Source organism: Rhamphochromis sp. 'chilingali' (assembly GCF_963969265.1).
Source record: "Rhamphochromis sp. 'chilingali' genome assembly, chromosome: 13".
NCBI lineage: Eukaryota > Metazoa > Chordata > Actinopteri > Cichliformes > Cichlidae > Rhamphochromis > Rhamphochromis sp. 'chilingali'.
The window spans coordinates 23,630,569-23,653,742 of record NC_137940.1 but is presented as its reverse complement, the minus strand read 5'-3'; the positions used below and the strand labels follow the sequence as shown (position 1 = coordinate 23,653,742).

General features: G+C 44.8%; 1 protein-coding gene across 5 annotated transcripts in view; it reads right to left on the bottom strand.

The window, feature by feature from the left end:
* Positions 1 to 23,174, bottom strand: part of LOC308408878 (transcription factor COE1) — a 55,721-nt gene that overhangs the window by 12,091 nt on the left and 20,456 nt on the right. For all 5 annotated transcript variants that reach the window (XM_080901312.1, XM_080901309.1, XM_080901308.1 and 2 more), the window contains exons 7-11: positions 13,891 to 13,972; positions 11,859 to 12,000; positions 9,360 to 9,490; positions 7,267 to 7,393; positions 115 to 203 (exon numbers count right to left, since the gene is read on the bottom strand). In XM_080901312.1, coding sequence (XP_080757438.1) covers positions 115 to 203; positions 7,267 to 7,393; positions 9,360 to 9,490; positions 11,859 to 12,000; positions 13,891 to 13,972 — 571 coding nt within the window. The remainder of the gene's footprint in view (positions 1 to 114; positions 204 to 7,266; positions 7,394 to 9,359; positions 9,491 to 11,858; positions 12,001 to 13,890; positions 13,973 to 23,174) is intronic.

Sequence of the window (23,174 nt, the reverse complement as noted above, 5' to 3'; positions counted from 1 at the left end):
TCAAGAGGTTTTCAATACATCTTTGTACCAGTGTTACCAAGACAGATTCTTGTGAATTTATTGTGCTTGGCAACTAGTGTGAGCAGACACATGAGAGGAGCAGAGGCACTGTACCTTAGGTAATCTCTCTTGATCTCCAGGGTGTCTGGGAATGACCTTCTGTAACCTCTGGAAGCCGTAGTCTATGGTTGGCTCGTTCAGCGCTGAGCAGGAAGTGGAGGGAAGCAGGCAGAGAGAGAAAAAAAACATTTACAGCTTGATCCTTAATGATGAAAACACCTAATGTTCAAAAGCACCAGAGAAGGTACGGCGGGAGAAGCAAGTGACAGCAGACATAACTGAATCCATGAATATTTCAACATTAAACTAACCACGCTGAAAAATGTGGGTTTTCTCTATTAGGTCTGGTGTGTGTCTTTGTTTGCCTGTGATGTAATGAATCTCTCTCTGTCGCCCGCTTTGGTGGTTAATAAAAAGACTGTCAGGAATCAGGGAAAGTGAATGTGTGTGTGTGTCCTGTGGTCTTGCGTTGATCAGCGACTAATATAAGCAATTACAGAGCTTGGTTCCAATATAACAAAGGCTTGATCGCTCCAGGGAACAAGCTAAACACACACATGCGCGCACGCACACACACACACACACACACACACACACACACACACACACACACACACACACACACACACACACACACACACACACACACACACACACACACACAGTCAGATCATCCAGGCAGCAGGGAGAAAGCACTCTCTGCATGCTGTGGTCGTGCTTCGGTAATTGAATATGAGAAGGTTTACCATGAATATTTAAACATTAGAATAAATACAATGAAGATCTGAGGCTTATAGTACAAACACTTCAGAGGAGGATTGTTGGATAAGTGCTCTCTCCACATAATTCATTCCTAATGTACTGTCTCTCCCTCTCCTGTCTTTGCGGGCTGCCTCGGGGAGTCAGGGCACAGTCTTGACAACTTTCCTGCGCTACAGCCTTTAAGACGCTGCTTCCGGACAGAGTTTGAAACAGTAAATGTGCGCTTGTATGGAAGAAAAAGAAAAGGCGCCATTGCACGTGAGAATCGCCTGTATGCGTCTGTGCCGTCCGTCTGTTTCCCCTGTGGGTCGCAGCTTGGACGTTTCCTGGGGGCTGATGCCCTGCTCGCCTCACATCTGAGCAGCCAGGCTGACTAGGCGGCCCCCAGAAAAAAGGCCCCTAGAGGCTATGAGTACAAGCTGTCCTGCTGGACCTCCAGTGACTTCACCACGGCTCCTCCTGAGCCCGCCCGCTCAAACACACGGACCGAAAAAAACAGCGTGCGGGAGCGAGAATGGGTGATGCTCTGTTTTGGCAACACAAATGTATTTGGACAGCTCTCCCAGTGGAGTGTTCCAGCGATCCATAAGAGTGAATGAAAGGAAAGGTGAATAGCTAGAAGCAAAGACAGCAAAGAGATGGAAAAGTCGAAGTAGAGATGCCAGAGGCTGGCTCAGCTTACAGAGAATGACACACATTACAGGGCCAGCTGGTTTGCTGATAAAATAAGCCAAAACAATGAGGCGATCACATGCAACAAATAAAGTATGAATTATTTCCGAGGACAAATATTTGACATTACTTCCCTATTCTCTGATCTCTCTAAAGCTTTAAGGAGGATTTGCCCTGGATTAGGCCTTCAGTCTGAGGAAGGGATTGTTCCGACAACATCCTCTCTTTCGTCTCAGAGGCTTTTGTTTTTATGATGAATTTTTTATCAGTTCCCCACAATGTGCCAAATGAGCCTCGAGTGAACAATAGCATAAAAACCCAAGACATACATAGATACCCCTATTACAAATAAAGAGACAATTTTGGTAATTGAGAGAGGAAGTGATATTGTCTCTGCTCGTTTTCAAGGACCATAAACCAGAAGACGAGTATGTGGGGGACAAAGCACATCACTAACTATCTGCCTGTGCCTCTTTGGGGATTGTCTTATTTTTTTTATGCCCTTATATCCATGCTCAATATCTCACATTTTACACCAAGAATTAATGCTAGAAGAAGAAAAAAAAAGAAAAAACAACTTTCCAAGTTGGAAAGAGGAGTGGTGCGCTGCTGCCCTCCAGGATTCCAAGCACACTCTCCTATTCAGGTATATTTATAATCCTTAGCTGTCGCTCTCCAGAAGAGCAAATCAAAGCCAGTAAAACATAACTGCCATAAATAAATGAATAGATGAGCAACAGCTCTGGACTGGAGGGATTCACCTAGCAATCACCCACATCAGATCAGATCAATGCTCATGGAAATTTCATGAAGCCTAGAATCCACATCGCTTCATATTTCACTATAATAACCCACAGAGCCGCAGGGGGAGTGTGTACGAAGGGGTGGGTGGGTGGGGGTTTCGGATGGATGTTTGGGGTGCAAAGAGTAGAAGGTCGAGTGGGGAGGGGGGGGGGGATCAGGGATAATTGAGAGGTCAGAAGAGTGGAGTTGTCCTGGAAACACAGAGCAGGAGGAGGGGAGAACAACAGCCAGTGTCCAGTTGCCCTGTCTTCTTCTCCTTCTGTGTCACAACACTGTGAGTGTGAGGAGGTGAGTGGGTAGTGTACTTGCAGGGTTAGGTAATTGGCTCTGAGGCTTGATGTTAACACCTTAACAGGCCCTCAGACAGCGGGTAAGGAGCTGATCATATCACAACCTTCTGTTTCTCTCTCTCTCCTCCTCGCTCCTTACTCCTTCGTCTCCCCCTTCCCTCGTCTCCCCCCACCCCTGCCCGCACAGCTCCCCCCCGTCCTTCCCTCCCCTCTGCAGTCTCCAGTGCTCAGGTGTGATCTCATAACCGCTGCCTGGCGATCGATGCCGCCAGTGGCAGGGGGTTCAATAGCCCTGAATTACGGCTTCATTTCTGCTCACCCCCACCACGCCCCACCCTCTTCACACACACACACACACACACACACATGAGAGCTCCCCGTCCCCCCACCTCCAACACCACCTCTCTCACACATACACGCACAGCACCCCCACCAACTACTCACAATCCAGATCAATACCTTACAATCTAATTTTTATCCATTTTTCCATAAACCCTGAGATTGCGTTTATTTGCAGAATCCGACAAGCTAAATAAAGCAACGCTTGAACATGTCAGGGAGACTAATGCATGGCTGGAAATTCATACACAGAAAACAGATGAGTAGAGCTTTTTGCTCCTAAAGGAGAGGAGAGGCTGAGCCTGAGAGAGGGCTGGAAGGAGGGAAAGAATGTGTGTTTGTGTGTGTGTGTGTGTGCAGAGAGATTCTACAAATCAATGGAGGTGTGGATACTACTACAACCTAAGCTCTAATTATCTGTTGCAAAAAAAAAAAAGAAGTGCATGTCGACAGTTAACAATACCTGACAGCATGGCTTCTCGCTGGGAGAATGCAAATTCTGAAAAATCCAGATGAAAAGTGTGCGCTTGAATTAAGATATAAGAAAACACGAGAAATCATTTCCTCCGGTGAGCGCCGCTCATTTCGGCGGGGAACAAAATAATCTACATTCGAAATTCATTTACATCATCATCATGGAGCAGATGCTCCCGTAATAAGAACGGAGCATGCTAAAGAGGCAAGACAAGCCACATGGTGCAGAAAATTAATCTCAATCTCAAATAGAGGTGTGAATTTCCTCGCAGTTAAGACTGCGTGCCGTAAACGGGAATGTATGCAGCTATCTCAGCTGGCCTTGTCTCCAGCTGTAGACCAGCCGTTTTAATCAACAGCAGGCATCCCGCCCAGGCTCAATAAAAGACAGCATTCACAAACAGGAGCAAGACAAGTAATTGACCAGCTCGTGGCTGCACCCCACTTTTATTGCCAGATGACTTCGTGTCACATTCGTGCATCTGTGTGATGTGCGAACGTGCTCATGCGTGCGGCGATCCACGTGTGTATATGAATGTAGACTACGTCTGTCTATGTTAATGTTAAGTTTGTTTATGCAGCAACATGTGCGGGAGATTTTCCCGCTGATTATCATGCACGCGTCTCCAAAATTATGATATCAACACAACCAGGATCACATATACTTAGGAATTTAAAGCACTCTGGTGATTTGTAATTAAAGCAGTGCTTCTCAGTGTGCATCACCAGCAGATTTCACCACAGTTCGGGACAGTTTAATTAGAGCTAGCACTAACTTTAAACTGCAGACTCTTGTTTGCAGCACTTACCTGTGTCACACTTTTACAATACAGTGTCTGCACTGTATAAAATGAGAGACAACTGACAGTCCTAAAACTAATTTGGAACACACAGGCAGGCGTGCAGAGACGGAGAGAGATGTCAGCAGCAGCTGGTTTAAATTCTGCTCTTGACTTTTGTCTTTTCTCCCCCCCTCACTGTTCCCGCGCCTCTTTGCCGCAACTGAGTGATGTTTCCTACACACCTAATCTGCACTGAGCGCTGAAAAACTACCCCTAATGTTTGTGCGTGCGCGGATGCGTGTCACCGTGCGCGGTGCCAGCCTTAATGTGAGCCAGCAGAGCCTTTTAATATCAGCAGAAGCTGTAGTGGAAGCACTAAGCAGACAAGGCTGCATACTGAGGAGGGAGGGATTGCCTTTTGAACGACAAGGGTGATTCATCAACTCCCCCAATCTATGGCCGGCATCCTTGTGTCGCACAAACACACACACATGAGTACAGGTACACACACATAGGCCGCACTGGTTGGGTATTATCATTTTATGTTGCATGGCAAAAAGAAAAGAGAGAGCTTCCTTGATGAATGTTACAAAGACAGCAATCTAGTAAAAGGTGATACACAACCAAACATGGAGATGCATTTGTACAGGGGGGGTGGGGGGGTTGACCTGATAATGAGAGAGAGGGAGAGAGAGCAGAGGAAAGTGAGGGAGATTAGGGAAAGCTCTCAGCCCCAAAGGTGGGTAAGGCAGAGGGCAGAGAGAGGAACAGAAGGGGGATAAGGGGATAAAAAGACAGAGGAAGAGCAGGGAATTAAAAAAAACATTCTTCTATTCTTATCAGTGGATAGCTTAATTGCCTTTGATGAGTCTAATTGGAGCTTTCTGAAGTCTAATGGCACAGGAGTCCTTAGAGACGGCAGAGGACACATTACTGTAATAGCTTCTCTTCGAATTTTCTCTGCACCAAAAGTTCTCGTCTCTTCTTTTTTTTTCATTTTGGTGGTGGCTGGTTCTAGAGTATCGATAATGATGCAGAGAAGGGCGGAGGGGATAAACCTATAGGTAGGGCTATGTGGGTAGGTTTGTGTGTGTGTGTCGGGTATGTTTGCAAAGCAGCAGTAGCAGCAGTATCGGGTATGTGTTGACTTAATTAGGTCTGTGAGCTGCTCGCTTTCCTCTCCTCAGCAGAAGTTGATTAGCAATGCCAGCTGTCCCCAATGTAATTCAGAGCGTGCATGTGTGTGTGATCGCGCATGCACATGTAATATAGGAGTATATGCATGTCTGTGAGTGTGGGGATGTGTTGATGTGTGTGTATGTGCCGGCTGCCAGCTGCCACGCAGCGCTGCCAATCCTCCATGATTAGTACCCACTGGCAACTGGGCTCAAACTGGTGCCAAACAGACCCAGGAGGGCAACATGGCCCATGGTAATCCTCCATCCCTCGCTCCCATCTTTCTCCTCTCTCCTCTTTCTCATCCACCTCTCTCTCTCTCCACTCACATCGATTGCTTTTCTGCTCCAAATGCCCTGCTCATCCTCCCCTTCTTTTTTTTTCTTTTTTCCCGCCGCTAAATGTGAGCAGGTTTCCTCCTCACTGGGAGAAAGTAAAATGACAAAAACCTATATTTGAGACGTACAATTGCCCACGGGGGTGGCTGGAATGAAGTGTGTGAAAAGTAGAACTGGGGTCTGTGCCTCGACACACTTGACTCTGTCACCGCCAGCTCTTGGCACGCGGCACCGTGGCGCATGCGCTCGGCACCCAGCGGATGACCTCTTGCTACCTCTCACCTGTTGAGATTCTTCTATGCGCCTCCACGGAAGCCGAGCATGGAGGGACAGAAAGCGGGGAAAGAATGAATTTGTTCAAAGAAGCCGAGTTTTGAATAAGTGAATGTGACAAGGTGAAAGATTGGAGGACTAGGAAGCGATAGGGCGTTTATGCAAGCGGTTGCCACATGTCTGGCACATTAAAAGGCTGCGTATACACATATGCACACCTACACACACTTATACAAACACACACACGCATAGCTCTATGGGTTTGGCAGAGTGTGGGCTGTTGGACAGCTCTGGCATGGCAAAGGCTGCCCACCCATCTGCCCTGTGTCTTAGTAATGCAGTTACTTGTCAGCGTGCATGTGTGCGCTTGGACTATGTTCACACTTACGTGCAAACAAACACAGGCATCCTATTGCAGTCTTCCCCACAAGAACACAAAACACAGTCATAGCTGTGACGCATAGGAACACACAAGATGCAGGAAACGCTAGCAATGTGACGCACGCGCGCTTTCTCTCAATTGTGATTTTGTCAAATGTTGGTAATTCCAGCCGGGGCTTACGGCCTAAGTCTATCAGTGGTTGAGATTACAGACAGATTTATGTGATTCACAGTCTCCCAGAGGACCTGTGGCCTTGCATTGGTTAATCACAGCTTCACATTCACTCTCTCTGTGCCGCTCTTCTCGCGGCGCCTTTTTCACTCTGCACCAGCGTGCTCTGATGTAACACTCGAGCTATTCATGCCCCTGTGCTGACCATCAAAAAAATAAAGTAAATAAATAAATAAATATCACACACTCCACACGGACCTCTTCCTTTCTGAATCGCGTCTTCGACAGGGTCAATTCTCAATAATCCCACCAATCAAAAGGTTAATCCTCCTCCTGACCTTCACCTGCTTCATAAAAGAGGGCAAATGCTTTTCCTCCTCTGATCAGCAGGCTTTTTCCACTGAATTATTGAGTTCTGTTATTGAATTTTAAGTTGCTTAGCATGCACATTTTTCACCAGAAACAAAACTTTAGGAATACAGATATATATATATATATATATATATATATATATATATATATATATATATATATATATATATATATATATATATATATATATATATATATATATATATATATATATATATAACAATAAAGTGAGATTTTTATAAAACTTAAAGTCAGCGTGTGAAGATTTTGATGTGCTTATAGCTGTCAATTTCTTCTACATGAGTTGTATGTAGAATTGAGAGAAACTGGGAGAAAAGCCAGCAGATTGGTAAATGTTAGTGTAAAGGTACCTGTGTAGATGAAGCGTCCAGGTGTGCCTTTGCAGAACTGTTTGGATTTGTAGGAGAGTGTGACTTCCACCACCCCGGGGATGTGTCTGGGTGGAGTCTGGACGCGGATGGCATGGGGGGTGATGAGCTACAGGAAAAGTAGAAAGGCCAGGCAGATTAATGTGATGATACTTCATATCTAAACATGTGCACCGGTGGGGGTGGGGGTATTCTCGGCTCATCTCGGACCTTTCCTCTGCAGCTTTGACTTTTTTTCTTTGTATAATCGGCCTGAAAATGATGCGCTTGGCTACGAGCCCTCAGGTGGCCTCGTAGCCTAAGGCAATGTCACTGTGAGGCTTGGGATGGTTATCGGTGCTGACATGGACTCTGTAAGAGGGGTTCAAAAGCAGTTATCTGTTTATGAATAAAACACACTTTTCCTCTGCGTACGCCTATTGAACAATGCGAGTTAATGTATAATGCGCCTGCCCCTGTCTCCGTGTCTGTCAGCTGAAGCTGCCGTTAGTCACATTAAAGCACAATTGTGTCTTAAACAGGCTCACTTAGTGCAGCTGATGAGCCCGCTCGCCACGCACGTGTGTTCACGCTGAAGGGTCTTTGAAGGAAAACGGTAACAAGACAAAACACAGATGAGACCTCGCTGAGTGCTTGTTTCCTGCACGCTGTAGTGAACGAGCACTCAAAACTAGCAGTGCTCAAAAGCTATCACTGCTGCTGCCAGCGCTTTGTGTATGTGCGCATGTATGTGTGCATCTGTGTGTGTGTTGTTCTAGCTGTCCTTTTCATTGCTCACTTAGCTAGGCTTTCATTCTAGCATTGTTTGGCCCCACTCACCTCTCAGCGAGATAATATAGGAGCTTTTTATAGAATTATTCCTTTACTAAAGAGAAAGCTGTTTAGCTGCACTGCTCACTGACCTTCAATTTCACACATAGACTCCATTTACATTTTAGTCATGTAGCAGATGCTCCTTACAAAGGGATTCATACTGTACGATGTGAATATATTTCAAGACGGAAGATAGCAACGTATTAAAAGACAGGAAGAGAGGTGAATAGCAATATGACAGAAGTGAGAGCTGACAGAGAGAAATGCAACAATAGGCTTCTATTGAGATTGTTAAGTATTTCTAATATGCATTTATAGCCCTGCAAACAGTTATTTCTTATAGTATCATTTATTAATCATGACTGCGATTTCAATTAAAAAGCATTTCCAAAAATGCTGGTACTTTGTGTGAAATGCAAACAAAAACAGAATGCTGTGCTTTCCCATTCATTTAAACCCTATAATAATGTAGGAATTGCATAAACATGTGATATGATTTGTTGGAACTAAAAGGATTTACTTTGCTTTGTTGAAAAAAAATCTCAAATTTTAGATTTTTTTAACACCAGCAACACGTTTTAGAAAAGTTGGGATAGGGACATGTTTACCAATGTGTTGCATCACCTTTTCTTTTAACAACACGATGCAAGTGTTTGGGAACCGAGTAGTTGTGAAAGCCAAATGTTGTCCTGTTCTCGCTTGATGCAGGACTTCAGATGATCAGCACTGCTGAACATGACTCAACAACGACATATGCTTTGTTCTGTTCAAATAAAGGAAAATCGTTTTTTAAGGGTTCTGGTTTTTATCCGACAACAGCGTCACACACTGATCCATGTTTTCCTCCAGGTGATTTTTATTTATGTATTTGCCCAGCTTTTCCATATGCTGGAAACAACTTAACATGCCTCATTTTCAACATTTGATGTAGTTTTGGTGGAATTTAAATAAGGCTATTTGCAGATGGTTGCTCTCTGTTTAGTAATAGTGATTTCATGCAGTGTGGGTAACAAGGGTTTATCTGATTATATTATTTGTCCATAAAATAATTACAACATTATCAAAAGTGTGATGCTACAGTGTTACAAGTTTTTTTTGGCACTTTTAAATCACAATTATGTATTTAATCTAATGTAAAAATAATGGTTCCCAAATGAAGCATTTAAAAGACTGTTTGCCCACACTGGCTATATAAGAAGTGTACCAAGCCAATAAAAATAAAACAAACAAAACAACACAAATATGACTAAATTGTGACTAACCTCACTCCAGACCAGCATTGTCCCAAAGATGACCTGTAGGCCGTCAAAGAAGTTGTCCCCGATGATGATGACTGTTGCGCCCCCTGTGGTCCAGCCTTCACTAGGGCTGATGGCTTTGATGCTGGGGGTTGCTGGAAAAAAAAGAAAAAATATATATAACAGATTAACTGCTATCCTAATGAAAGCCTAGAAGGTCTTTTGCTATTGGCAGCATGCATAGTCCTCTCTACTTTCCATCTCTCCCTCTCTTTAACACACATGCGCACACACATACACATATATCACCTATCGGCTCTCTCCCAGGGGTCGGGGGGCGAGTGAGGAATACTAATCAGAGTGATTATATTCGCCCTGTTATTAAACATCACCCCTGCCCCGCGTGTGAGGGTAGCGGCAGTGCACTTGTTTTATGACACGTGGCAAAGCGTGCGGGCGTGTAAATGTCAGGTGTGCTCAGTGTCTGATCAAAGGCCATGCGACCGGGGAACACAGCAGAGCCAACAGTAGCTCTGCCCTCTGAATACACTGCCTTCATTAGCCAAACACTTAGCTCTTGCTCAGCTGCCTGTTTCATATATCTGTGTAGTAGCCAGTGTCTCAGAGCACGACCACATGGACTCCTTCCAGCTTCTGCCCGGTACATTTGTAATGGGTTTTTCTAAGCTCCCAGTGTTTTCCTTCTAAGCATATTCTTCGCATCTTATGGGACAAAGTACGTGGGACCACAACAATAAACAGCATTTTCAATAACTGCCATTCAGTGTGCTTTTTGACCTTATCTCTTGGTGTTATGATTGCTGGGTGTGATTGAAGAAAAGAACAGCATTGGGAAAATACATGTTTATACAAGCTAAATCTCCTCTCCTTAACAGATATGCAGCTTGTCAGACATGCTGTAATTCTGTAAAGCGGCATAATCCACTTTAGACTAGGCTGACTTTTTTCCCTGCAGCCTAGCCTTTGCTCTTTGCCTGACTCCCTGTTCTGTTGATCCTCCCCAACAAGCTGGAATGATATTTAGCCCCCCGATACGCCTGCAGAGATCAGCGTTCACCAAGCAGCAATCTGTGGCCGTAATCATGGCCTAAGATGCCTCCTTTTCACAGCCGCTGATATTATGTGCGCTCGATGTGCATGTGTGTGTTTATGTGTGTATCTGTGTGTGTGTGGATTAACCAGATGGTGGAACGTGAATCCATGTGATAGGATTATACTTTGGGGTGTTCCTCGGTGCCATCTGTTCAACTCTATGCACTGCTCATCTATTACCGCCTGAAATGGGCCCCAAAGTTGCGCATCCTGCACACAAACTGAACCCACACCAGAAAGGGGGTGGGGGGGTGGGGGGAATGGGAAACTACTGTCCTCTTTTTAATGAAAAAAATTATTTCTCTATTCTTTACACTGTTGGGCACTTTCCCCCCATTCTTTCATCACATTTACATTTCTCCCTGTAACCTGTTCTGTTCCTTTTACTCCTCTTGTTCCTCCTTTTTAACTCCCATCACCGGGAAAACTGAAAATCAGAGGGGAAGAAATTCCCAAACAAATCTCTATAACACGAGAAACATCTGTTGGTGTCCTGTGTGGACTCTTCTTTATGTGCAAGATCCAAGCCTCGCTGACGTCTCCAATATGTCTCATCTTTGTGAACTTTTCTAATCATCTGTGAGACCAGTCGCAGGGACAAGTGGTCCACCTTGCCTCTGGAGAATAGTCATTAGAAAGACTTAACCATAACATTCAATCTTAATGCAATCTACTATAGGCCATCATGTAAATCCCCGCTTATTTTTTTGTCATTATCATCCCTGAGGTTGACTTTCCTCAAAGAAAAAAAAATATGTTTCTCTTATTCAATGTCTGGGAAATCGAAATGAGAAAATAACTGGATTAGGGACTTGGGAATCAGTGCAGGCTCCTAAATCATGTGCACATGTCATTATGAAGTATTAAAGGTTTGGGTTTGACTGTGCATGCGGGGGTGTGTATGTATGTGTGTGCAAGGGGCTTTTCAGTATGTGTATGGGTGTGTTTGAAAACCTGAGGGATGGGGAGTGATGGAGGGCTGGAGGATAAAAGCAGGTCTCCGAGGAAATAAAGCCAGTGTTGGCTTTAAGCAGAACAGACCTCATAAGACACATAGTGCTTATGCGAGGCAGAGTAGAAGGCCCAGAGGCAGAGACCTGAGGGGAGCAAGCCACAAGGGAGAGACAAGAGACTCACTAGCTACCACTCACTCCTCTCTTAGCTCGAGTTAGAAACCCTACAAGAGAGGAAAGTGAGAATCCAGGAGGAAACAGGAGAGAGATAAGAAAGAAAGGAGGTTGGAGGGGAGTGGAGTGGGAGACAGAGGAAGGGTTGAGTGTGGAGCCAGACAGGGGGGAAGGGGTTGAGAGAGGGAGGGAGAGGAGTGGAGTCATAGAGAGAGAAATAAAGTGAAGGAGACAAAGAAAGATGGGGAAGAGAGCCGAGGTGTTTTGTTCTCGCTTTAAATACCGTGTTCCAGGTAGGATGGCGTTCCTTCTGACGGGTCCAGCCTCCGAGCTCGGCGCCCGTGTTTTGAGTTATTGTGCACAAACATGTTGTCGGAGACGGCCAGAACGTGACCCTCCACGCTCACCGTAGTCGACACAACCACCTGAGAAAAAGGAAAACCAAAAGAAAGTGAGAAACAAGGTGTTAAAAACAACAACCAGCACCCTGTTGTGGCTGCTTACAAATCTTCAGTAATTGAACGCTGTCGTGATTACGCCGGACAAGCATTAGGAGTTCTTGCAAAATGCTATGTGGATTAACTTACTTTCACACTGAAGTAAACATGTTTATACTTCTTTTGTTATATCTACAATTTACCAAACACTTCATGAAGACTGGTTGATATATTTTCTAGGAATAAATGGGTTTTAACATATGAATCACTATTTTTGTAAAGTATATACATTTATTTTAAACATGTAAAAGAATAAAGCACAACTGACATGTATGAATATTAAAAAACCCAAATATATTAATCATCTGTATATAAGTAAGTCAAGTTTTATGCTTGAACGTGAGTAGGAAGAAGTATAAACTTATATGACCCTACTGCTCCTTCCTGTCTAATGAATGACAGCAATATCTTACTTTCACATGACCTGCCAGTCACCTGCGCTATACATACGTGTACCCTGAGATTCACTCCCACCCACACGCACACACGCTTACACACATTACATAATCTTTAACCTACGTTTAACAAATACTCCTATTTACATTATAATATTTATTCGTATAGTCTCACACGTTCATGGCTTTTAGGACTTGTTTTTTTTATGAACAGTATGTTTTACACTTTTTAAGTTTTACTTCTATTATTTGTTGTCCCAGAGGGGTTAATTTGACATTATTTTGCTTGCTTTACCATATCTGTGGTGCTTGTTTAGTAAAAAAAAAAACCCACTTTGGTCACTTAAGAAAATAGCTGGGAACACACAGTATGTGTTGGTGATGTATTAGCAAACCATAGCCTACATTTGCCTACTTACACATCCTGTAGATGTGGAGCACTCTCCTTTTAGCTATGGTTTGGTCTCCACCAACCTCTGAGAGAAATGGCGTGCTCTTTAGCTGCTAAATACCTCTCTACCTTTGCCAGCAGCTCTCTGCACTGGACACATGACACCAATGATCCGTAATAGAAATTCATAGGAGAATTCCTTGAATGCATATATGGGGGTTGTTCACATCTGGACATCTATTAGCCAGTTTAGATGCACAAATGCACGTGCAAAGTATTTTGTATTTTTATTATAACATGAAGAGTTAAAGTGTAACTTGTTAGGAAAACTTTTAAAAATCGATTCTGATTCACTGGTGATTCTACACATGCAACACTTATGTCCCTTTGCAATTAAAGTTATTGCTATTTCCTCATTCACTTAGAGAGGGGCTTCAAAATAACCACCAAATTTGTTGCCAAGATGGCTGCCAGTGGCGAGCCTTTCTTCCAGAAGGAACAGGAAGTGTGTGCACAGTGGATTCTCAGAGCTTTTTCCCTTAAAGGAGCCAGTGGCTGCCACCAAAAACAAAGCTGTGAGAGCAGTAGGAGTCATCCAAACCTGTAGAGTTGTCAAAGCAAAGAGCAGAAAGATGCTTTGAAGAGCTTTCAAATAGAAAGCTGGGTTTATCATTCCTAACGGGTTCACATCTACTTATCGTTTCATGAGGCATTTTGCAGCTTTGTTTGTGGCGTTTTCATATGTGGGTTTAGAACTGAACGTTCTTTTGTTGTGATGCTTTTCTCTGAGTCCTCAGGACATTTGTTTATTAATTCTTTTGTAACTTTCGAACATTTATGCTCTGTGGCTTCTGGACATTTTTACTAGAAAGAGATCTTTTGAATTCTTTCTGTTATTCTTTGAAGGGAAGGAGATTCTGCTGTGGTTGTGTGTGTAGCCTTAAAAGAAAGAAGAAGAAGAAGAAACAGACAGAAGTGTTACTCCTGTCCACTATAAACACTGAGCTAGGCATTCAGACAGTTATGTATCACCTGAAAACGCCTCATGTCTCGAGGGTTCCCTGCATTCTTCAGGCAGTTCTGGTTACACTTCAGGAAGAACTTGAGGAAGAACCTGCACGTGCAAGAGAAACAAACAGCAAGAGAACCGAATGAGCTGTTGCAACAGCACCTGTGAGTCACTGAAACAGTGCGAGCTCCCTTCAATAAAACACACAACACAAATAAAACAAATAAAAGAGCAGTGGCAGACAAGGCTCATACACTATCCCACCATCATCCATCAGTTGTTTATGACAAAGGCACTTTTCTATGTAAAAACAGCTCCGGGATATTGAGTAAGATGCTACCTTGTATATCCATCTCTTGGAGCTGCTGTCACAGCTTGCCATAAACTCACCAGGGCAGACGCAGAACCCCCCCCCCCCCCCCCCCCCCCCCACAGCTGCACAGCTGTGTGACGGAGGTTGTGCTGTAGCTACTCTGCAGCATAGTGTTGTCATTCCTGCCTCTCTCAATCTCAGTGTGAGAGACCACATCAACAGCACCTGCCATGCATTATTAATAGGCTGAGATGGCAAGTATGGCTACCCGCATCAATACTTAATGAAGGAGGGAGGGAGGGGAAGGAGAACGGGGGAGAGAGGGAGGGTCGGAGGAGTAAAGGGGAGAGTTGTGGGGGTGGGCTGAAAAGCAGGAAGGGGGATGGCTGACAATTTATTCCCTAGCCCCACCTCAAGGCTCGAAGCCTGACAACTTCTTCTTTAACTGAACCTACACCACTGTACGTCTCGTCACTCTCCCTTCTGCGCTGTCTGTCTGTCTTAAAAAACAACAACAACAACGAAAACACACAAAAAACACCAAAATCAAATGAGCCGCGAAAATAAACAGCGCCGTGTACAAATAAACAGGAACCCTCAAAAGGGGAAAAATGAAACTACAACACACGCCACCACCACCACCGACCCCCCCCCCCCCCCCCCGCCCCCAATCCCCCCCCCCACTTCCCTTTGAGGTAGCTCAAAGAAGTGCTGACAGCTGAAACTGCTTACAATACAGATCTCGACCAGCCAGTGAGAGAATCACTCCTTTGCTCAGCTTTTCTTTCATATGTCTTATTTTCTCCCCTCTGTTCATTTGTTATGGCTAGGATTCTGCACTGGGCAGCGCGTTTGGAGCCAACCGCCTCAGATATAATCATGCACTAGTGAGCGCATCACACACACACGTGCGGGCACACACAGACACACATACAGAAACATGTCAAGAGAAACACTGTAAGTAGCAGCGTGCCTTGGACAATTGCTTCATCTAGGGATACGAAAAAAAAAGAGAGAGAGAAAGGAGCAAAGAAGATAAATGGACAAGCTGGAGTTATGTCTCATTCCAAGGGCCAGCCTACTGCTGTGTGCATTATAAGCATCTGATGTAACACAAGAACTCGTGAATTTATCCCTGACAACTTTTAAATGCGTGACAGCTGGTTAGTGGTAGATGCTCCTCTTGAAGCAAAAGAAGAAGAAGAAAAAAAGACTCTTATATGCTCTCAATAACAAACTGTCTTTCTCTGATGCTCTGTTTTATTCTTTGGCTTTGTTTGTGCTCTGATTTACAGTCTCGCTGGCTCGAGCGGCCAAATCGAAATGAGAAGGGGATGGGAGAAAAAGAGGGGAAAAAACAGAGGAGGCAGAAAGTGAGAGGAGAAACTGATAGAAACATAGACAGAGAGACGAGTAGACAGTATGTGAAATCTGAAAGGAGAGACAGACCACCCTCCTGTATATTTTAGAAGCTGTAGGCCAATATCTCAATAATTCATGAAGCAGAGAGATGGAGTCCCCCCCCCCCTTTTTTTTTACAGTGGCTGTTAGACCCCACAGACTGAGGGTCTCCCAACTTTCTTGTCTCCTCGAGGTCAGGGAGCAGCCTCACAGACAGCTGTGGCCTACCTCCACTTGTCCAACATACTCCACCTTCCTAGCTGCGCCTCCTGTTTAATTCATCGATTCTACGCTTTCTTCAACTGCCCTCCTCCTCCTCCTCTTGCTCCGCTATTCATGACAGATAGATGATGGATAAGTGGAAGGAGAAAAGTTAGGGTCAGCCGAGTCAGAGGTGACCAAATCAGAGGGTTAAATATTAGAGTTTGGAGGAGGGGGTTGGGTTGCTCCTGAAACACAGCGAGAGAAAGTCAGCACGCCTCATATGCTGCTCTATATGTCAGCATGCGGATCTCCCACAACCGCGCATCATCTGATTCATTATTTACATGACTTAAGGTGTCTCGAGTCAGCCGTGTGGAAACATTACAAAACTGCAGCGAGCTGGTTCCTCTGTGCTCCATCTCGTCTCCCAGGGAGAGCCGAGGGGACTGGAATCACCACTGGCACACATTTACATGGATCAACAGAGTGTGGGTGTGTGCTGTAGGAGTGGGGGGTGGATATGCATTAGCAAGGAGATTACCATACGGATTTATGGATAATCTGATTGACAGCTGACCGGTAAATATGGACAGATAGCCTGTAATTCTCTCATTTGCTCGATTCAGCTCCCTATTATACTGTTTTCTTTGCTTTTGATCAATAGGGGACCCATTTGATGTTTAACAATTGTTGCTTCTCACTCTCTCCATGCACATGGCGGCGTGTGAGAGTAGTTTGGTCCAAGAAAATGGGAACACCAAGCAAAATAATCATGGTCACATTACATCTTATCAGGCTCAGGACCTACAGAGTCAGTCCTACCAAAGTCAGTATCTTTAATTCTTTACTTTTTTTTACTATAGGGAGACGTAGGGGAATGTAGTTGTATAAGATTTATAGAAAATAATGAAACGAATAAGCTGAACGCCGAAAAGCACTTGGATAACCTGACAACTTATTTGTGTGTGTGTTTGGGGATTTTGCCTCCTTACTTCTGTATTTATATTCCTCAGGCCAGCATATGATGTTTTTTAAGTCTTACACATAGTAAATGTAAAAATAAAACAGCATCTTCTCTGAAGACATCAATTTTCAGTTGCTTTACACGCACCCTTGTCTCCCGCGCACGGTCGTGCTTCGATTACAGCCTCCCTCTACCTTGTTTGTATTTGAAACTCTTGTGGTTTTCAGCTGTTTTACTGTGCAGACTCCACAGCTACAAATATTACCAGTGCAAATTGCTGCGCCGGCTGGATTAAATGAAATAAAACCATTTTGCTTTCATGTAATTACCCCCCCTCCAAATCTAGAAATGGCTGTGGAAGTGAATTTGTGAAAATAACTGCTTGGCCTCTTGAAGCCTCATGGCATAAATTTGTAAAAGCAGAAAAAAAAAACCCTGAACGAATAAACACACGCAGCCAGTCGGCGTAGTAATTTAATGATCTCACACTTTCATCATATCATAAGGGGCATTATTTGTCACTTTGGAGCAATTAAACACAAACTCACCCTCTGCCCATAAAAAACAAAACAAGGAAAAGCAATTATAACACAACTTTTAAGTAATCCCTGTAGCATCTAAATATTATTACTGTGGTGATAAAGATTGTCTAAGTGATTAGCTAACAGCAATGAAGCCTCCGAGGGACAATGCTGTTATATTTTCTAATAATTTTGCCACATTAGCCACAAATGAGGTAAAGAGTTGTTTTCCTTGTCAAATCTAACACAGATAACTTTGGAACTCTGGGTTTTTTATCTTCCTCCGCAGCTTTGGTTTATTTATCTTTTCCACCTTTTGTTGGACATCTCTCTGCCATTTCTTTCTCCCTCACCCCTCCTCATGCTGCTCTCTCGCTCTCTCTCTCTGTTTTGTTCTGATGCTGATGCGCTGTAAAAATGGCTGCGGGTGATACCATAACTCAGCCCTCTCCTCTCCCTCCATCCATTTCTGCTGTACAGATCATCTCCAGAAGAAAAGCCCCTGTGTCTGGCTCCTAATATGCTTCATGAGGTGTGTAATTCACTGTGCTCCGGAGGGGAGCCATTTGTCTCCGGGGTTAACTAAGTGACACAACAGCACTTCCCCATGCCTGTTACCACCGTGGGACATGTTGAACTAATCTAGGCAGGTAGAAGGATGGAAGTTCCTGCACTTCAGCAATTAAGCATTAAGATTTGCTCAGGAAATCAATCCTAATGAAGTCAGAGGCAGATTCAAATTAAGTGTAAATATTTGTAAGCAAATATAATGTTACAGCACAAAAAAACAAGAAAAAAATATTAAAGGAGCAATAAATAGGCGACCAAACTAAAAGCGAAGTCCGGCGCTCTCACGGAATCAAATATCTTCTTCAACTCCTGTTTTGTATATTTTCTTTTCCTCCCCTCGTGTTTCATTTCTCATTTTCTTTCTTTCCTCTGCAACTCTTTCTTGCACTCTTTCCGCCATGCATCACTGACACTTCAACCGAGAGCCTGACTGGCTTGTTTTTGTGGTGACCTGTCTCCCTGCCTGCAGTATATGTTTAAGCATGGAGGCACACACACGCACGCGCGTGCACACATACACACACTAATTTAGGGAGATTTATGAGGGGGGCCTTGCACCAGGAGCCATGCAGGCTGACCCCAGGGGTGTAGTGCAGAGGAAGGGGGGGTGGCACTGGGTGGAAGAGGCGGCCTGGCTCCACGGGGTTGGGGGGACATTAATAATCCAGAACCAGGTCTGTCTCTGGGCCTGGCCCTCAGTCTCGGACACCAGCCTGTAATAGTCTGCAATGGCCCACTTTAGATAGACAGTGACAGAAACACCTGGTGCAAGATAAAGTGATGTGACTTGACTAAAAAGAGAAAATATTTAACTAAATATGTAAAAAAAATAATACTGAACACAAAAACTTTGAAGTAAATGGACAAAGAGAGGCCATTTTTCTCTGTCTCGTTCCCAAACACGCACACGCACTTCATTCCTTTGGAGTGCTACTCCTCAAAGTAGTGGTGGGCACCTCTATACTGCCCTCATGTCTATCTTAAGTGTCATGATTTATTCAAATAGAACATCTCACTGCGCTGAAAAATTCATTTCGAGCTCACTCCACGCATCGTCCCATCCTCCTCTTTATCTGCTCGATGTGTGTGCACGTCATGCCGGTTGAATTTGCCCTGTCGTTAAATATTTCTCAGAACAAATGGACCCAGGAGGAGGGAGACGACGGGTCAGGGAGCGTGGGGGGATCCACGCTGTGCCTTTGCCGCTTGGGGAGAGGCTCTGCTTGGGGAAAGATCTCTCCTCGCTTCCCCCTGGATCCGGAGCTCAAGTCCCAGCTTGGGGACAGAAGTCCCAGAGACACTTAACCAATTGTGTTTCATCCATTTCATCCGAAAAAGATCATTCAAAATTCAGCTGAGAAGTTGTGCGCCGAGCGCTTTGACACAAGGAAATGAGAGCCTTCCTGATGACGGAGAAAAGAGCGCCCGGTTCGACAACTTGTAGCCGGATAAGATCGCTACCTGTGGGCTGGCTTTACGCCACAACCACCCACAGAAAAATGCAACCAAATAAACATCTGTGCATGTGTGTGTGTATGTGCGTCTGTGTATCAAAGCCATGATGAATAGCAGGCTGTCTAGGTGATGGACAATCTTGGCAGGCGGCACTGATTGAAACACTTCCTCTGTCGGGCCTGGCCCATTAATCTGATGGCGACAGAGACAAAGAGAGAAAGAGAGGCTCCAGGCCCCCAACCACGGGAGTAATGAAGGGTCCTGGTCCCTCTCACCTCACCGCTGTCCTGCCATGCTGGGACGCGTTGCTACGCTGTCCAGCCCAAACCTTGCCCTCGTGGGACTGACCAGTGAATAATGGCCCTGTCATCAGCCTGGGTTGACACCGCCACACAGCCGAAGGGTGTGTGTGACCGCATGCATGCATGCGCGCACGTGTGTGTGTGTGCGTGTGTGTGAGACCGGGCCCTTCAGCCTGCTTTGTGTACCTCCCCGTGCAGTCATTTACCTTAACTGTTCTCCCCTCTGCCTTACTTAAAGACTGATGCATTCATATTGAATACTGTTGATTTAAGCACATGTTAAACTTAATGCATAATGCATCGACTATATATAGCTTGATAAAGAGCACTGTGTCAACCCTGGACCGGCCCCATACATTGTGGGGATGAATGTGCCGCTCGCAAAAGTTCTTTCTTTTTGTTCCATTTAAACACCACATTAAATCATAACTGTGACTGTGACTGTACACAGGCTCAAGGTTATGTTTCTAAATGCAGCAGGATCAGAAATCAGAAACATAATTAGTGTGCCGTGTTTGTTCTCGGGTGAAAAGTTGTTTCCTCCAATGGGTCTTGAGGGAGGAATGTGGAAACAGGGAGCGGGGTGAGACCGAGAAAATGCAAGACAGAGAAAGAGTGTGTGACGGAGGGAGACTGATACTGAACACAGATGTGTGTGTGTGTGTGTGTGTGTGTGTGTGTGTGTGTGTGTGTGTGTGTGTGTGTGTGTGTGTGTGTGTGTGTGTGTGTGCAAATACGTGTGCACGTGTATGTTTTGGCCTTGCATCCTTCTGTGTTTATCAAACATATTACAGCTCCTTCTAGACTCCTCACCTGCACACCCCCAGCCTGCTACATATGGCCCACCAATCACAAAATAAGGAATCATGCATACATTAGCATAGCTAATCGCCTACCCTCTCCATTTAATATGCAAATTTCCTGAAACATTACTGAATGCCGTCTGTTCTAAATGAATAAATTTGAATTGCAATTAGAATAATCCTTTATAATTAATGAAAACTGTCAATTTTGGTTCATAAGTAATTTGATTAAAGTGGTGATGGGACACTTATGAAGTTCACCGGGCTGCAAGGGGTGCGAGCATACATTCACACGTGCGCTCAAACACACGTACATACACACATGCGAAGTATAAGATGACCAATGTTAGGGCTGTGTTATTGATGAAGATGATTAATAAAGTTTTAAGAAGGTGGATGCCACACACAAACACACACACTGAAAGAAGAGCAACTTCTTTCTTTTATCATGGTGGTGATGAAACAACAGATCAATCACGTCTTTCTGCTGCCTGACAGAGAAGGAAAAGTGAGGGAGTGATTGAAGAGGTTTCCTGGCCTTGTGGTGCTGTGTCAGTGGCCTGTCTGTCCGGTGGGAGACACTGATGGACTGTCGAAGCAGAGAGAGAGAGAGAGAGCTGCACACACACTCTCTCTCACACACACATACATGCCAAGTCATTACAGAGGGCTGAAAAGCTTTCCTTATGTTTCTAACAGTAGGATGGGCTTTTGCCAGTATCAGTACCATGTACGAAGACCATATAGCTAACGATGAGGGCAATGTGCATGTTTGTGTGTGTGTGTGTGTGTGTGTCTGTCTTCATCAAACCATTCTTCAGCTGAAACTCTTTCATGCTGTCCCGCAAGCAAATAATGATGCCACTTAAATTAGTCTCGACTGTGCTTCCAGTTGTAAGGTACATGGTGAGTACGCTCGTGTTTGTGCACCAACTTGAACGCGGGCGTGCACGCGAGTGTGCTTGCATGGCTTCAGCCCAATAATAATGGTCCAGATAGTGTAGAGCCTCGCAGACTAATTAGCCAAATCACTGAGAAAATAGCAGCCTGCTAATTAATGGGTATTATGGCATTTCAGAAGTCACTACTCTAATTGGGAGGGGAACTGAGCCTCAGATTTCCATACTGCAGTAATACCGACTTTATCCATCGATCTATCTGTCCGTCTGTCTACCTACTTGGCATGCTTGCTTTTAAACACAATCCTCCACGTGCATACAGGAAAAATAATTATCCTGCACGGGCTCAGATTTTCAGATGTACATGTGCACATCATGTGTGTGCACACAGTTGAGTTTTTTCAGTTCTGCTATAACATCAAGGAGGCGATGATGACTACATGGCCCATTTGTGTGACCTCTGACCTTTTTACCTTTTGAATTTATTCTATTAAATATCTGTATATCACTTTGAGAGCAGACGGGGGATTGCTTGATGCAGGCAAAATGGTCAGTAATATAATCCATCTGAATAATTCTCTTTTTTATATTGTGCATGTGAATGTCTCCAGCCGGCCCTCTGATACACATGCACGCATGCATATCCCCTATAGATTCCTTTTAACCCTATCAGACGGTGAGACAATCAAAATAGATTTGCATTCAAATGCCACATGCTCGGTATCAAATATCAAATCAAGCTTGAGTCACTGAGACAGGCAGACAGTCACCTCCTCCCTGCTGCCTCCGCCCTCCCTCCAGCACCTGCTCCTTTCTCCTCTCGGGGTCCCAGGGACTCCCATTCTCCCCCGGATGAGCTCTATCGAGGAGTGACAAGCTGTGGCTAGGGCTTGATTGACAGTCTGTTGATGCTTCTTTTTTTTTCCATCACACACCCTTCTTTCTCTACACACACACACACACACACACACACACACACACACACACACACACACACACACACACACACACACACACACACAATCTCGATTCGCCTCCATCACCTCCCCCTGCTGGTGTACTGGTCTGGGTGTCTGTGATAGCCCCTGGGCTAGTGCCCTGCAGGCTGCACACCACTATACATACAAATCACAGCATGTCAGCCTTGTGAATGGGCCCATTTTGACTTTGTCCTTGTAAAGTCAGGCCCCCCTTGAAGCAGGCTGTATCTGTATCCTGCCTCTTTCTTTACTTTCTCTCTCACTCTTACACGCACACAGGCAGATGCATGATGGAAGTTGCACAAAAAGGAGCGAGCGGGAGCTTAGTGCATGCACGCATAAGCACAGGCATGCACAGAAATGCGCACAGAGTCGGGGAAAGGCACATCTAAATGCGGTGGTAATGGGCGGCACCGCACAGGAGTAGGATATAAATACATCAACAACAACACAACCTCACAGACAGGCCAACACTCCATAACAGCCAAGTCCCGGGGCCTAATCTCACACACTCAGCTAGTACACCTGGTTAATGTTAAGAGGGCAGTTATAGTCAATTACATTCCCATATAATGCATAAACCTCCACCCTGCCAGTGCCAGGAGAATAATTGAAAACAGGCGCAGAATGCAACTGGGCCCAGTCAAAAAGTCAACTTCCCACCCCCCTGACTTTGCTGACTTTGACTAGTGCTATATGTGCTGTCTTCCTATGCCATATTTTGGGGTCCTAGGGGGGCAAATAAGGGGAATAAAGGGGTGGGGTTGCCATTTGGATATGTACAATGAAAGACCAAGAGGATATGGAGTCATATGAGGTAGTGGAGAAGAGGACAAAAGGAGCAGGAAAAGGAAGATGGTGAGGGCTTTGTACCCCAGGTGAGGTCCAGGGAAGG